At 49.2% G+C, this 16,753-nt stretch overlaps 1 protein-coding gene across 1 annotated transcript in view; it reads left to right on the forward strand.

Annotated features, from left to right (window-relative positions):
* RBM26 (RNA binding motif protein 26) overlaps nt 1-16,753 on the forward strand; it is a 252,850-nt gene that overhangs the window by 203,064 nt on the left and 33,033 nt on the right. The window contains exon 20 of the mRNA XM_075336770.1: nt 6,209-6,409. Within this exon, the coding sequence (XP_075192885.1) occupies nt 6,209-6,409 (201 nt within the window). The remainder of the gene's footprint in view (nt 1-6,208; nt 6,410-16,753) is intronic.

Below are 16,753 nucleotides of genomic sequence, written 5' to 3' on the forward strand. Positions count from 1 at the left end.
GCTATGTGCACACTGCGTTTTTTAAGCGGTTTTGATACGTTTTTGGGTGCATGCCTAATCCTTATGCCAACAGTCATTGAGAATTCTGAAGTGTTGAGCACATGTTGCTTATTTTTCTTATGAGATTTGGTGCAGAAAATAACCTGCATAATTTCAATTCTTTTAGCGTTTTTGCCAGTGTTTTCTCACCACAAATGCATCAAAAATATATGCAAAAGAAATGCAACAAAAACATCTTTTTCGTCTACCGTGAAATGCAAATTTGGTTCCACTCCTCTTTAATATAAATATTCAGCATGATGAGAGAGACTTCTGCATTATGTTTTACGCTCTCTCCTAGCTCAGAAGCAGAAAATAGTGAGACAGTGGAGAGCCTTGACTTAAGCTGACTTTAGTCTTCTCCTAAAGGGTGGGAGCTATTACATAGTGAGGAATTGCTTTAGTTTTCCTAAGTATACACAAATATTATAATATTTGAGAAGTGTATTTGTGAGCTTTTTATTGAGGTTTCCCAGGACAAGGAATAAATAAACCTCCAGAATCAAGTAGGCAACTAGTCTATATGACATTGTACATGAGCCAGGTCTTGTCACCAGCACCACATTTAATTTTAATTACTATGGCGATGTGTGGTAGGGTTCACTTGGTTCACGTAATAAAGATTTAATGCTATTAAAATACCTCCAAATGCCGTGTCTCCAGGATTCCCTTTTATGTGACACATCCATGTCGACATTTTTTGCATTTTCCAATGCCAAAGGCTTTTATCTTGGTTTTCAAATATGTATTCATGCAATTGCCATTTTCTTTATAGTTCCTTTGGGAGACCCAGACCATGGGTGTTTAGCTTCTGCCTCCGGAGGACACACAAAGTAATACACTTAAAAGTGTAGCTCCTCCCTCTGAGCTTATACACCCCCTGGTAGCCAGTCCTAGCCAGTTTATTGCTTTGTGTCAGGAGGCATACATCCACACATGCATTCTCATCTGATTTGTTTGACTTTTGGAAAGAGTTTGAAGAAAAGCGGGTCCATGTCTGGACTCCCGGCATGTCCCTTCTCACCCCACTGTGTCGGCGGTGTTGTTAAGGTTGATTTACAAGGCTGCAGCCTTACGTGCCGCGCTCCTTCACCATCCCTTCAGGGCTCTGGCTTGAAGTGGGAGCCAGCACGGTCTCAATGCCTGGCAGGAGTCCGGTCTCCATCCACAGCCCCTTGAGGATTCTGTTGGACCGGAGCACTCATCCCCAGGGACATGGCCCTGCGTCTCAGCAGCTAAGTACCTGAGACGTTTATGTTGGGGGTCCCGGTTCTTTATTGTAAGGGGAGAGTATGCTGTATGTGATTGTTTTAACTTTTCCGGCGGGTTCTCTAGCTTTTGCCTGAGAACCGCGCCGATGGTGCCTGCTTGTCGGCCTCGCCGCTTAAATTTAGGCCCCGGCTTCGCCGGAGGCCTAGTTTCGTTTTCCTGCCCTCGCATGTCACTCATGCAGAGGGACAGGTTCGGCTCCTCCCGGCGGCCGTTCTACACAGGGGAGGGACACTCCCCACTGCTGGGGCGTCCCTCCTTCCCTGCAGGTCTCTATAGCCCTCCAGTTCCCGCTCTTTTATAGGAACACCCTCTTCTCAGGCAGAGTTCACTCTGCTCTGGGACATCCTGCATTCTGCATCTCTGCTGAGGTGCTGCGCTCTGGGGGACCGGGCTTCGGGATCTGGAGGGCACACAACACCGCGCTCAGCGGTCTGGTAAGCCACAGCCGGTCTCCGGTTGTGGACCTCTGTATATTCTCCCTGGGGTTCATTCTCTGCAAAGCCCCCACTCCAGCAGCATGTCTCACACAAGGAGCAAGGCTCCAAAGCTTGTTCTGCATGCACTGCATGTAAGCTCCTGCTGCCTGAGCTGAGCACCTATCCACATTGTGATGTCTGCTCTAACTTGGTGGTGCCACAGCCTGGAGTCTCACCCCCAGTGGTCTCTCAGGCTGCTGCTGCACCTGTGATTGAACCCCCGGCCTGGGTAGAGTCCTTTTCTAGGTCCATATCCCAGTCATTTGCTGAGTCCATGGGGCTTTTGTCCAGGACTTTGATGAATATGCATCAGCCCCCCTCACAGGGTGCCTCTAATACTCTTGACAGAGGACTCCTATCCTCTGACCTCCGTCCATCGGAGCTCACGGAGGATTCATCATCTGATCCCAGACCCCGTCCTTCTAAGAGAAGGCGCAGGGTTTCCTCCCCCTCCCCATCCCACGGCTCTGTCTCAAGAGCTGACTCTCAAGATGAGGAGGATGCCCTCACTGGGGGCTCGGAGGCTATGTATCCCATCGATTTCTCTGAGGGTGACTCAGATCTTAGTGATTTGATTGCTTCTATTAATTCTGTGCTGGATCTCAATCCGCCAGTGTCAGAGGAGCAACTCTCTTTGTCAGAAAAACATCAGTTTACCTCGCCTAAGAGAGTGAAGAGTGTGTTCTTTAACCACTCCAGTTTTCAGACCGCTGTGACCAAACCCAGGGCCTGCCCTGACAAACGCTTTCCAAAGCGTGGTTCTGATGACCGGTTTCCATTTCCACCTGAGGTGGTCAAGGAGTGGTCTCACTCCCCAAAGGTAGACCCTCCGGTGTTTAGGCTATCAGCCCGGACCGTTGTGTCTGACGGCACCTCACTTAAGGATTCCACTGACCGTCAGATTGACCTTCTGGCCAAATCTGTGTATGAAGCTGCGGGGGCCGCGTTTTCCCCGACTTTTGCAGCAGTGTGGGCTCTCAAAGCCATCTCTGCTTCTCTAGAGGAGATGCATTCCCTCACCAAGGAATCTATGCCTGAGATGGTTACCTTAACTGCTCAGGCTTCAGCTTTTTCATCCTATGCCATGTCTGCCATGCTAGATGCTGCTCACCGCACTGCGGTGGCTTCAGCTAATTCTCTTGTTATCCGCAGGATTTTGTGGCTTCGAGAGTGGAAGGCAGATGCTTCTTCCAAGAAGTTTCTTGCTAGGCTCCCTTTTGCTGGTTCACGGCTGTTTGGTGAACAGCTGGACGAAATAATTAAAGAAGCTACTGGCGAGAAGAGTACTTCCATGCCACAAACCAGGACCAGGAAACCCGCCCAGGGTAGGAATCAATCGAGGTTTCGTTCCTTTCGTTCCTCCAACTGGTCATCCTCTAAGCCTTCCGCCTCGTCCGCTAACTCAGCCAAGGATCAGAAATCCAACTGGTGCCCAAAAGCGCGTCCGCAGAAGACCGCAGGAGGTTCTGCCACTAAGGCAGCTTCCTCATGACTCTCGGCCCGCTCCAGCCACGTCCTTAGTCGGTGGCCGGCTCTCCCACTTTGGCGACGCTTGGTTAAAGCAAGTCTCCGATCAGTGGGTGAGAGACATCATATCTCACGGCTACAGGATAGAATTCTCTTCCACCCCTCCACCTAGGGATGCAGTTCGAGACTTTGCCGGCACTTGTGAAGTTGCCCTTAGACAAACAGCAGTCTCTCCGGTTGGCGGTGCGCTCTCTCCTGAGGCCCCGCCGTTATTCCCTCAGGCGCCTGATGCAGGTGCTGGGTCAAATGGTGGCCTCCATGGAGGCGGTTCCCTTTGCCCAGTTCCATCTGCGTCCTCTGCAGCTGAACATTCTCCGCTGTTGGGACAAGCGGCCTTCCTCCTTACAGAAGTTAGTGGCTCTGTCGCCACGGACCAGGAGCTCTCTTCAGTGGTGGCTTCGACCCCTCTCCCTGTCCCAAGGGCGCTCCTTCCTGACTCCGTGCTGGGTGATTCTCACCACGGATGCCAGCCTATCCGGCTGGGGAGCGGTACATCTCCACCACAGAGCACAGGGCACTTGTACTCCGTCCGAGTCAGCCCTTTCAATCAATGTGCTGGAAACCAGAGCTGTGCTTCTAGCTCTCTTAGCCTTTCACCACCTGTTGGCGGGCAGGCACATTCGAGTCCAGTCAGACAACGCGACAGCGGTTGCCTACATCAATCACCAAGGCGGGACACGCAGCCGCCTGGCAATGTTGGAGGTCCAACGCATTCCTCAATGGGCGGAGGACTCCAAGTCCACCATATCCGCAGTCCACATCCCTGGCGTAGAAAACTGGGAGGCAGATTATCTCAGCCGTCAATCCGTGGACGGTGGCGAGAGTGGTCCCTTCACCCGGCAGTGTTTCAGTCAATCTGCCCCAAGTGGGGCACTCCGGACGTGGACCTAATGGCATCCCATCACAACAACAAGGTTCCGGTTTACGTGGCTCGCTCCCACGATCCTCAGGCCTTCGCCGCGGACGCTCTGGTTCAAGACTGGTCCCAGTTTCGTCTGTCCTACGTGTTTCCCCCTCTAGCTCTTTTGCCCAGAGTCCTGCGCAAGATCAGATAGGAGGGCCGTCGAGTCATCCTCATTGCACCGGACTGGCCCAGGCGAGCTTGGTATCCGGACCTGCTCCAACTGTCCGTGGAGATGCTGTGGCATCTTCCGGACCGTCCAGACCTGCTCTCGCAAGGTCCGTTTTTCCGCCCGAATTCTGCGGCACTCAAATTGACGGCGTGGCTCTTGAGTCCTGGATTTTGACGGCTTCTGGTATTCCTCCTGAACTCATCTCCACTATGACTCGGGCCCGTTAGTCTTCCTCCGTCAAGATCTATCACAGGACTTGGAAAATTTTCCTGTCCTGGTGTCGCTCTTCCGGCCATTCTCCTTGGCCATTCTCGTTGCCGACCCTTCTGTCTTTTTTTACAGTCCGGTCTGCAGCTAGGACTGTCCCTCAACTCTCTCAAGGGACAAGTCTCAGCTCTATCAGTGCTGTTCCAGCGGCGTCTCGCCCGGGTGGCTCAGGTCCGCACCTTCATGCAAGGTGCGTCTCACATCATTCCGCCTTATCGGCGGCCCTTGGATCCCTGGGACCTTAACTTGGTCCTCACGGTATTGCAGAAACCCCCTTTCGAGCCCCTTAGGGAGGTTTCTTTGTATCGTGTTTCTCAAAAGGTGGCCTTTCTAGTTGCCATAACTTCTCTCAGGAGAGTCTCTGATTTGGCTGCGCTCTCCTCGGAGTCACCTTTTTTGGTTTTTCACCAAGACAAGGTAGTTCTCCGTCCGACCCCGGACTTTCTTCCTAAGGTGGTCTCTCCCTTCCACCTTAACCAGGATGTTTCCTTGCCTTCCTTCTGTCCGGCCCCTGTTCATCGCTTTGAGAAAGCGCTGCATACTCTAGATCTGGTGCGTGCTCTCCGGATCTATGTGTCTCGCACCGCTGCGCTTAGGCGGTGCACCTCTCTTTTTGTGCTAACCACAGGGCGGCGCAAGGGTCTCTCTGCTTCTAAGCCGACCTTGGCCCGTTGGATTAGATCGACCATTTCGGACGCCTACCAGAGTACTCAGGTGCCTCCCCCGCCGGGGATCAAAGCACACTCGACCAGAGCTGTCGGTGCCTCTTGGGCTTTTAGGCACCAGGCTACGGCTCAACAAGTCTGTCAGGCTGCCACTTGGTCTAGCCTGCATACCTTTTCGAAGCACTACCAAGTGCATGCTCATGCTTCGGCAGATGCGAGCTTAGGCAGACGCATCCTTCAGGCGGCTGTCGCCCACTTGTGAAGTTAGGCTCCGCTTACTTCTTAGTTTTTTCTGTTTATTCCCACCCAGGGACAGCAATGGAAAGTCCCATGGTCTGGGTCTCCCAAAGGAACGATAAAGAAAAAGAGAATTTTATTACTTACCGTAAATTATTTTTCTTATAGTTCCGTATTGGGAGACCCAGCTCCCTCCCTGTTGCCTGTGGGAAATTTTCTTGTTCCGTGTGTTATCACCGGCTGTTGTCGTGGACAGAGTCTCCGGTTGTTTCGGTTCTACTTGTGGGTGGCTATTCTCCTTCAGCTTTTGCACTAAACTGGCTAGGACTGGCTACCAGGGGGTGTATAAGCTCAGAGGGAGGAGCTACACTTTTAAGTGTAGTACTTTGTGTGTCCTCCGGAGGCAGAAGCTAAACACCCATGGTCTGGGTCTCCCAATACGGAACTATAAGAAAAAGAATTTACGGTAAGTAACAAAATTCTCTTTTTATTATTGAAGCAGTTAGGTAAGACTTCTTGGCTACCAAACAATTTGGTCAAAATTGTGTTTGCCTTTCCACCTCGACAAGAAATCGCCATGAAAGCATTGCCTGTGTCTGCTTATGTTTTTTTTGCCCTGTAATGAATATTAAAAATATTGCTATCCTTGCAGGCAGCAAAACGAGGTATTCTTTCTTCAGGACGTGGAAGAGGAGCTCACATGAGGGGAAGAGGAATGTCACGAGGGCGAGGCAGGGGCCGAGGCAGAGGCCGTGGAGTCCCAATGCATGCTGTGGTAGACCACCGGCCAAAAGCTCTTGAAATCTTTGGGTTTACTGAAGGTGATAGGGAAGATCTCCTTCCTCACTTTGCAGTAAGTCAGACAAACGTAGAAATGCATTGCTTTATTTTCCTTTTTTTGTGATTTGTATGTCAAATGGATTTAAACTGTAGCATCATGGAAAGTATACCAAAAAACCCAGATTGTTTAATGTATAGTTCACAATATCCTGTCCTATCCCTAATATTGAATTGTATATATTTGTAAGAATTTGGAATCATTTCTCTTTAAGTTGTATTTTGTTGTTGTTTTTTTTTTTTTTTTTTTTTTTTGATGCAGTTACAATAAATAGTTAATAATATATAATAATAGTAATAGGAAAAACTGGAAAATATCTTTTCACATCTTAACAACCCATGACATACACTTTCATCATAGGTCGCTTATGGCTGGATGATGCTACTTAGGAGCTGAATCTGCTTCATACCACTTATACGTTACTTACTAGGGATGATCGAATACCTCAATTATTCGGCTTTGCAAATATTCGACGAATAGGTCGCCGCTATGCGAATATTCGATGCGCAATGTAAGTCTATGGGAAGCCCGAATAGTTGTTATTCGGGTTTCCCATAGATTTACATTGCGCATCGAATATTCGCAAATAGTCGAATAGCGGCAACATAATCGGAAAATATTCGCGAAGCCGAATATTTGAAGTATTCGATCATCCCTATTACTTACCCTGCATCTGCTTGTAACTGCGGCGACCAGAGCTAGCACCAATAACTGTAGTTTAACTATTTAAACCTCGCTCTAAATCACTGATGGTGACATTTAATTTACGTTGCTGCGTATCTCACTGGCTCCCTGCGATGCGATCGTGGGAAACAGGTTACTGTGGCAGCCACATGCCTCCTAAAGGGCCCATAACGGCTATCTCACCTTTAGGCTATGTGCGCACGTTGCGTAACTGCATGCGTTCTGTGTCCCCAGCATAATTTATGAAGATTATGCAGGAGACGTGCGCACGTGGCGTATTAGAGTGCAGCGCTTCGGCTGCTGCCCGAAGCGCGCATTCTAAGAAGTGACATGTCACTTATTCCGTGCGCTCTGCATGCATCCCCCGCTCTGTCTATGGGAGGGGCTGCAGTCAGAGCGCATGAAATCGGCTTTTTTTTCATTATGGACACTTTCTGCAGCGATTTGAAGCGCATGTGTGCTGTTCAAATCGCTGCAGAAATTTCTGCAGGGGCAAACGCTACATGCGCCCATAGCCTTACAGTTCAGCCTGTAGGAAAGAACAGCAATTTCACAATATACTGCACTACTGTTGTATAGCAATATATATAGCATATGCAACCAGACAATAACAGGTTCAAGCCCTCCTAAGGGTAGTAAAAAAAAAATGTAGAGAAAAAAAAAAAATTCAATGTTTAACCCGTTCACGACCGGCCAATTTTGCTCTTTCCGTTTTGTTTTTTTTGTTTGCTACCCTTCTTCCAAGAGCCGAATCATTTTTATTTTTTTGTCAATATAGGCATTGTGAGGGCTCATTTTTTGCGGAACGAGTTATACTTTAAAATGAAATAATAAGTTTTACCATATGGTGTACTGGTAAATGGCAAAAAAATTCCAAATGTGGAAAAATATCAAAAAAATTGTGCTTGCACGATTTGTTTTTGAGATTTTATTCACTGTGTCCACTATATGGTAAAACTGATGTGTGGGTGTGATGCCTCAGGTCAGTGCGAGTTCGTAGACATGAAATATGAATAGGGTTTACTTTTGTCTAAAGTGTTAAAAAAAATCTGAAGTTTGTCCAAAAAAAGTGGCGTACTTTTTGCGCAATTTTCTGCTATCCATAGCATTCTCATTTTCTTTGTCGCTCCTAATTGGGAGACCCAGACAATTGGGTGTATAGCTACTGCCTCCGGAGGCCACACAAAGCACTACACTTAAAAGTGTAAAGCCCCTCCCCTTCTGCCTATACACCCCCCGTGGGATCACGGGCTCCTCAGTTTTCATGCTTTGTGCGAAGGAGGTCAGACATCCACGCATAGCTCCACTGTTTAGTCAGCAGCAGCTGCTGACTATGTCGGATGGAAGAAAAGAGGGCCCATACTAGGGCCCCCAGCATGCTCCCTTCTCACCCCACTTTTGTCGGCGGTGTTTGTTAAGGTTGAGGTACCCATTGCGGGTACGGAGGCTGGAGCCCACATGCTGCTTCCTTCCCCATCCCCCTTAGGGCTCTGGGTGAAGTGGGATTTTACCGGTCTCCAGGCACTGAGACCGTGCTCCATCCACAGCCGCTGGGGAATCTGCTGGATATGGAGCTGAGTATCGTCAGGGACATGGCCCTGCTACGTCAAGGTACTCTGTGTCCCCGTACAGACCGCGCGCAGACACACTGCAGCATTGCTGGGTGTGTTAGTGTGCCGGGGACAACAGCGCTGCGCGCTTGTGCCACTACTCACCACAGCTCTGCTGAGTGAGTTAATGTATTGGGAACTGCCGCGCCGGCCGCTGCTGTCAGTTTACACTGCGGCGCGGCTGGGACTTGTGGTGCGCCGGGGACTTCCGCGCTGGCCGTGCATATATGACGGCCGCGCTTATTACTCGAGTCCCCGGCTTTTGCGGCCTAGTTTCGCTTCGTTCCCGCCCCCAGGCCTGCCAGTCAGGGGAAGGGCGGGACGCTGTACAGAACATCAGCGCAGAGGACTGGAGTCTACTTTACATACTCCAGCCCTCACACTGGACACAGTGGGACGCCAGTTTCCCGCACTTTGTCTGAGGCACGCCCACGGTCCGCCCCTCTTCACAGAACGCCGGCAGCCATTCTTGGCTATATACCCTCCTAGATTGCTCAGAGGAGACAACAGCATGTCATCCGCAAAAAGCAAGGGTGCCAAGGCACAGGCTTTCTATGCTGCTTGTACCGCATGTGAGGCTACTGTACCGGCAGGTTCCACTGACCCCCATTGTGTGCAGTGCTCGGCCCCTGTGGCACTTGCTCGGCCGGGGCCTCTGCTAGAGGTGACCCAGGGAGAACCACCTGTGAATACTGTCCAGGTGACGGGGACGGAGTTTGCAGTTTTTGCGGATAGATTGTCTGTGACTATGACTAAAATTCTAGAAACTTTGCAGTCTAGACCAGTATCTCAGACCATGGGCACTGTTGAATCATTGCTCCCTGGTCCCCCTCAGTTGGAACAGCTCCGGGCTCCGGGGGTGTCCCATGCATCCCAGGGTGAAGGCTCTGACACGGACGACAGTCCCAGACAGCCTAAGCGAGCTCGCTATGAGCGGCCCTCGACTTCATCACACTGGTCAGGGTCCCAGCAGGAGGACTCTCTGTATGATGAGGCGGAGGTAGCTGATCAGGATTCTGATCCTGAGACCGCTCTCAATCTGGATACTCCTGATGGTGACGCCATAGTGAATGATCTTATAGCGTCCATCAATAGAATGTTGGATATTTCTCCCCCAGCTCCTCCAGTGGAGGAGTCAGCTTCACAGCAGGAGAAATTCCATTTCAGGTATCCCAAGCGTAAATTAAGTACTTTTCTGGACCACTCTGACTTTAGAGAGTCAGTCCAGAAACACCACGCTTATCCAGATAAGCGTTTCTCCAAACGGCTTAAGGATACACGTTATCCCTTTCCTCCTGATGTGGTCAAGGGCTGGACCCAGTGTCCCAAGGTGGATCCTCCAATCTCTAGGCTTGCGGCTAGATCCATAGTTGCAGTGGAAGATGGGGCTGCACTTAAAGATGCCACTGACAGACAGATGGAGCTCTGGTTGAAATCCATCTATGAAGCTATCGGCGCGTCGTTTGCTCCAGCATTCGCAGCCGTATGGGCACTCCAAGCTATTTCAGCTGGTCTTACACAGATTGACACGGTCACACGTACATCTGTTCCGCAGGTGGCATCCTTAACCTCTCAAATGTCTGCATTTGCGTCTTACGCGATTAATGCTGTCCTGGACTCTACGAGCCGTACGGCAGTGGCGTCCGCCAACTCCGTGGTTTTACGCAGAGCCTTGTGGTTAAGGGAATGGAAGGCAGATTCTGCTTCCAAAAAGTGCTTAACCAGTTTGCCATTTTCTGGTGACCGACTGTTCGGTGAGCGTTTGGATGAAATCATTAAACAGTCCAAGGGTAAGGATTCATCCTTACCTCAGCCCAGACAAAACAAACCCCAACAGAGGAGGGGACAGTCGGGGTTTCGGTCCTTTCGAGGCTCGGGCAGGTCCCGATTCTCCTTGTCCAAAAGGACTCAAAAGGATCAGAGGAGCTCAGATTCTTGGCGGGCTCAGTCACGCCCAAAAAAGACAGCCGGAAGACCCGCTACCAAGGCGGCTTCCTCATGACTTTCGGCCTCCTGTCTCCGCATCCTCGGTCGGTGGCAGGCTCTCCCGCTTTGGCGACATTTGGCTGCCACAGGTCAAAGACCGTTGGGTGAGAGACATTCTGTCTCACGGGTACAGGATAGAGTTCAGTTCTCGTCCTCCAACTCGATTCTTCAGAACTTCTCCACCTCCCGACCGAGCCGATGCTCTTCTGCAAGCGGTGTGCACTCTAAAGGCAGTAGGAGTGGTGACCCCTGTTCCTCTTCAGGAGCAAGGTCACGGTTTTTACTCCAATTTGTTTGTGGTGCCAAAAAAGGACGGGTCTTTCCGTCCCGTTCTGGATTTAAAACTGCTCAACAAGCACGTGAAAACCAGGCGGTTCCGGATGGAATCCCTCCGCTCCGTCATCGCCTCAATGTCTCAAGGAGATTTCCTAGCATCAATAGACATCAAGGATGCTTATCTCCACGTGCCGATTGCTCCAGAGCATCAGCGTTTTCTACGCTTCGTTATAGGAGACGAACACCTTCAGTTCGTAGCTCTGCCTTTCGGGCTGGCGACAGCCCCACGGGTCTTCACCAAGGTCATGGCAGCAGTAGTAGCAGTCCTGCACTCTCAAGGTCACTCTGTGATCCCGTATTTGGACGATCTACTGGTCAAGGCACCCTCTCAAGAGGCATGCCAATACAGCCTGAATGTTGCGCTGGAGACTCTCCAGAGTTTCGGGTGGATCATCAACTTTTCAAAGTCAAATCTGACTCCGACCCAATCGCTAACATATCTTGGCATGGAGTTTCATACTCTCCCAGCGATAGTGAAGCTTCCGCTGGACAAACAGCGTTCACTACAGACAGGGGTGCAATCTCTCCTTCAAGGCCAGTCACACCCCTTAAGACGCCTCATGCACTTCCTAGGGAAGATGGTAGCAACAATGGAGGCTGTCCCTTTCGCGCAGTTTCATCTGCGTCCACTACAATGGGACATTCTCCGCCAATGGGACGGGAAGTCGACGTCCCTCGACAGGAACGTCTCCCTTTCTCAGGCGGCCAAGGAATCTCTTCGGTGGTGGCTTCTTCCCACTTCATTGTCAAAAGGAAAGTCCTTTCTACCCCCATCCTGGGCGGTGGTTACGACAGACGCGAGTCTTTCAGGGTGGGGAGCAGTTTTTCTCCACCACAGGGCTCAAGGTACGTGGACTCAGCAAGAGTCCACCCTTCAGATCAATGTTCTGGAAATCAGAGCAGTGTATCTTGCCCTACAAGCCTTCCAGCAGTGGCTGGAAGGCAAGCAGATCCGAATTCAGTCGGACAACTCCACAACGGTGGCATACATCAACCACCAAGGAGGAACACGCAGTCGGCAAGCCTTCCAGGAAGTCCGGCGGATTCTGACGTGGGTGGAAGACATGGCATCCACCATATCCGCAGTTCACATCCCAGGCGTGGAAAACTGGGAAGCAGACTTCCTCAGTCGCCAGGGTATGGACGCAGGGGAATGGTCTCTTCACCCGGACGTGTTTCAGGAGATCTGTCGCCGCTGGGGGATGCCGGACGTCGACCTAATGGCGTCCCGGCACAACAACAAGGTCCCGGCTTTCATGGCACGGTCTCACGATCACCGAGCTCTGGCGGCGGACGCCTTAGTTCAAGATTGGTCGCTGTTCCGGCTACCTTATGTGTTTCCACCTCTGGCACTGTTGCCCAGAGTGCTGCGCAAGATCAGGTCCGACTGCCGCCGCGCCATCCTCGTCGCTCCAGACTGGCCGAGGAGGTCGTGGTACCCGGATCTGTGGCACCTCACGGTAGGCCAACCGTGGGCACTACCAGACCGACCGGACTTGTTGTCCCAAGGGCCGTTTTTCCATCAGAATTCTGCGGCCCTGAACCTGACTGTGTGGCCATTGAGTCCTGGATCCTAGCGTCTTCAGGATTATCTCAAGAGGTCATTGCCACCATGAGACAGGCTAGAAAACCATCCTCCGCCAAGATCTACCACAGGACGTGGAAGATATTCTTATCTTGGTGCTCTGCTCAGGGAGTTTCTCCCTGGCCATTTGCATTGCCTACTCTTCTTTCTTTCCTACAATCCGGTTTGGATAAAGGTTTGTCGCTCGGCTCCCTTAAAGGACAAGTCTCAGCGCTATCTGTATATTTTCAGAAACGCCTAGCACGACTTCCTCAGGTACGCACGTTTCTGCAAGGGGTTTGTCATATCGTCCCTCCTTACAAGCGGCCGTTAGAGCCCTGGGATCTGAACAGGGTTCTAATTGCTCTCCAGAAGCCGCCTTTCGAGCCTATGAGGGATGTTTCCCTTTCTCGCCTTTCACAGAAAGTGGCCTTTCTAGTAGCGGTCACATCTCTTCGGAGAGTGTCCGAGCTAGCAGCGCTTTCATGCAAATCTCCCTTTCTGGTGTTTCACCAGGACAAGGTGGTTCTGCGCCCGATTCCGGAGTTTCTCCCTAAGGTGGTATCCCCCCTTTCATCTCAATCAGGATATCGTCTTACCTTCTCTGTGTCCTCATCCAGTTCATCAATGTGAAAGGGATTTGCATTTGTTGGATCTGGTGAGAGCACTCAGAATCTACATTTCCCGCACGGCGCCTCTGCGCCGCTCGGATGCACTCTTTATCCTTGTCGCTGGTCAGCGTAAAGGGTCGCAAGCTTCCAAATCCACCCTGGCTCGGTGGATCAAGGAACCAATTCTTGAAGCCTACCGTTCTGCTGGGATTCCGGTTCCCTCAGGGCTGAAGGCCCATTCTACCAGAGCCGTGGGTGCGTCCTGGGCATTACGGCACCAGGCTACGGCTCAGCAGGTGTGCCAGGCGGCTACCTGGTCGAGTCTGCACACTTTTACCAAGCATTATCAGGTGCATACCTACGCTTCGGCGGACGCCAGCCTAGGTAGACAAGTCCTTCAGGCGGCGGTTGCCCACCTGTAGGAAAGGGCTGTTTTTTCGGCCCTATCACGAGGTGTTATTTTACCCACCCAGGGACTGCTTTTGGACGTCCCAATTGTCTGGGTCTCCCAATTAGGAGCGACAAAGAAGAAGGGAATTTTGTTTACTTACCGTAAATTCCTTTTCTTCTAGCTCCAATTGGGAGACCCAGCACCCGCCCTGTTTTCTTAGGGATTTTTGTTTTTTCGGGTACACATGTTGTTCATGTTGAATGGTTTCAGTTCTGCGATGTTTCTTCGGATCGAATTTGTTTTTAAACCAGTTATTGGCTTTCCTCCTTCTTGCTTTTGCACTAAAACTGAGGAGCCCGTGATCCCACGGGGGGTGTATAGGCAGAAGGGGAGGGGCTTTACACTTTTAAGTGTAGTGCTTTGTGTGGCCTCCGGAGGCAGTAGCTATACACCCAATTGTCTGGGTCTCCCAATTGGAGCTAGAAGAAAAGGAATTTACGGTAAGTAAACAAAATTCCCTTCTTTCGGGATCTATGACTCAGTGAAGGCTTAATTTTTGCGTCTCGAAGTGACCTTTTTCACAGTCCCATTTTTGCACAGATGCTACGTTTTGATCGCCTGTAATTGCATTTTGTGCAAAATTTGTGGCGACAAAAAAAATGTAATTTTGGCGTTTGGTATTTTTTTTCCGCTACACCATTTACCGATCAGATTAATGGACTTTATATTTTGATAGCTCAGGCATTTCTGAACACTGTGATGTGTTGTGGTGTTTTTTTTTCTTTCTTTCTTTCAATGGGGCGAAAGGGAAGAAAAAAACAATACATTTAAATATTACAAATTTTACTACATACCTTTCTTTAGCAAACAGGTAACACCAATCTTTCAATCAGAATTTGAAATATATCAGATTCCAGCAGTCCCCATGTCTTACGACAGACTGCGTAAAGATGTGTGCTGGTGACAGACATCGGGTGAGGGTAACATCCTTTCTGGTATCGTGAACGCGCAATTTTCTGTTCACCGGACAGGACAAACTGAGGACAGTTTGTATTGTTTATTTCAGTAGCTTCATGCAGTCTTCCTGCCCTCCAATAAACCTGTCAGGCCGATGAGATAAATGTTAACCTTTCTAGCTGACTGAAATTAATCTTCTGTTTTTGTCTGCTCCTCCGCTAGTGCGGTCAGGTTCAGTGAACAGAGGGATGCACGTTCACGATACCTGACAGGATGCTACCCTCACCCGATGTCTGCCTCCAGCAGACCTCTTTATGCAGCCTGTCCAAAGACCTGGGACGGCTGGGAAACTGCTTAGAGCTAGCATAGTTCACATCCTAACTAAAGATTAACTTTTTGCTATATTTTTGCTAATTAAAAGTATTTTTAGTAAAAAATTTTGGTTTTTAAATGTACTTTGTTTCAGCTATTTGTATTACATTTCTCGGAGTACCCCTTTAAAGGGTACTGATCATATGTCAGGGGCTGCCCTTTTGTTTAACCCCTTCACGACCGAAGACATAATGGTACGTCCTAAATTGTGAAAAGGTGATCACCACTGGCTGCTGCACCTGTCAACCCCTTAAACCGCTCTATCAACATGTGACAGCGCGACTTAAAGCGCCGCAACAGGGAATGCGCCTTTCCCCACCGGCATTGGAGAACCCATGACGCGATCACGCAGAGCCGATGGTTGCCATGGTAGCACAGGTTCATGTGATGACTCCTGTCACTATCATGACATAACTCCTGTTACAGCCGACAGAGCAGCAGCTGTAACAAGAACAGAGCATTTCTCCTGTTCACAGCGATGCTGCTCTGATCAGGAGAAATGAATGAGCGATCAGACTACTGATCTGTATAGTCTCCTTGAGGAACTAGTAAAATTTAAAAAAAAAAAAAGAGTTGTAGAAAATTTAAAATAATAACAAAACCCTAAAAGTTAAAATACCCCCCATTCGCCCCTTTGAAAAATAAAGGGTTAAAAAAAATACACCCATTTGGTATCGCATTCAGAAACGTCGGATCTATCAAAATATAAAATCAAATAATCTGATTGGTACATGGCATAGCGGCAAAAAAATTGCAAATGCAAAATTACGTTTTTGGTTGGAGCAAATTTTGCGCAAAATGCAACAGGCGATCAAAACGTAGCATCTGTACAAAAATGCTACCGTTGAAAACATCAGCTCCAGACGCAAAAAATAAGCAGTCAATCAGCCCCCTATCCTGAAAAATGAAAACGCTATGGGTCGTGGAAAATGACGTAAAACGTTCGCCACCTTTTTTGGACAAACTTCTGAATTTTGTTTAACCCTTTAGATAAATGTAAAGTTTTACATGTTTGGAGTCTATGAACCCGTAACAACTTGAGACATCACACCAACGCATCAGTTTTACCATGTAGTCAACACTGTGAATAAAATATCCCCAAAACAATCGTGCAATCACACTTTTTTTTGCAATTTTTCCCACACTTGGAATTTTTTTTTGCAGTTTTTCAATACACTATATGCTAAAACTAATGGTTTCATTTAAAAGTACAACTCGTCCTGCAAAAAAAAGCCCTCATATGGCAAGATTGACGGAAAAGTAAAAAATGTACGTCTCTCAAAAGAATGGGAGCAAAAAACAAAAATTAAAAATGGAAAATCGCCTTGTCATGAAGGGGTTAAAGGAATTACCACAGAATGACTGTTCAAACAAAGTACAGACACTTGATTCTTCATGGCAGGGCTAATCATTTTAAATACGCCTTGTGCCCCTCTTCTTTTCCCACAATCACCTCCCTCTTTTCTTTGATAGCTCTGGCTTCATAGAGCTAGAGGAGAACGGGGATACAAAATAAGTAGGTGGGAAGGTGGATTTAAATAATCGACCACCCTATGATGCATCGGGCGCCTGTACTTGGACTGAACAGTCATTCTATACTGACAGAGGCTGTTTAAGAAAACCGTGGTCAGCTGAACATACGAATTTACTTAATGACATTAAATCGAAGGGGCCCTAATGCCTCCCACCCCCACTACACTTTAAGGGCTTGACTTTCTAGCAAAATTTGGGTCTGATCCTCCAGGTTGAGAGCTCCTGGCATGTAGAGCGAGTTTCCACAACATTCTTGTGCATCGTGATAAGATCTTGCACGCTTAACGAAAACCCCTCGTACACAGCAGTTACCGA

Source organism: Anomaloglossus baeobatrachus, chromosome 2 (genome assembly GCF_048569485.1).
Source record: "Anomaloglossus baeobatrachus isolate aAnoBae1 chromosome 2, aAnoBae1.hap1, whole genome shotgun sequence".
Classification (NCBI taxonomy): Eukaryota; Metazoa; Chordata; class Amphibia; order Anura; family Aromobatidae; genus Anomaloglossus; species Anomaloglossus baeobatrachus.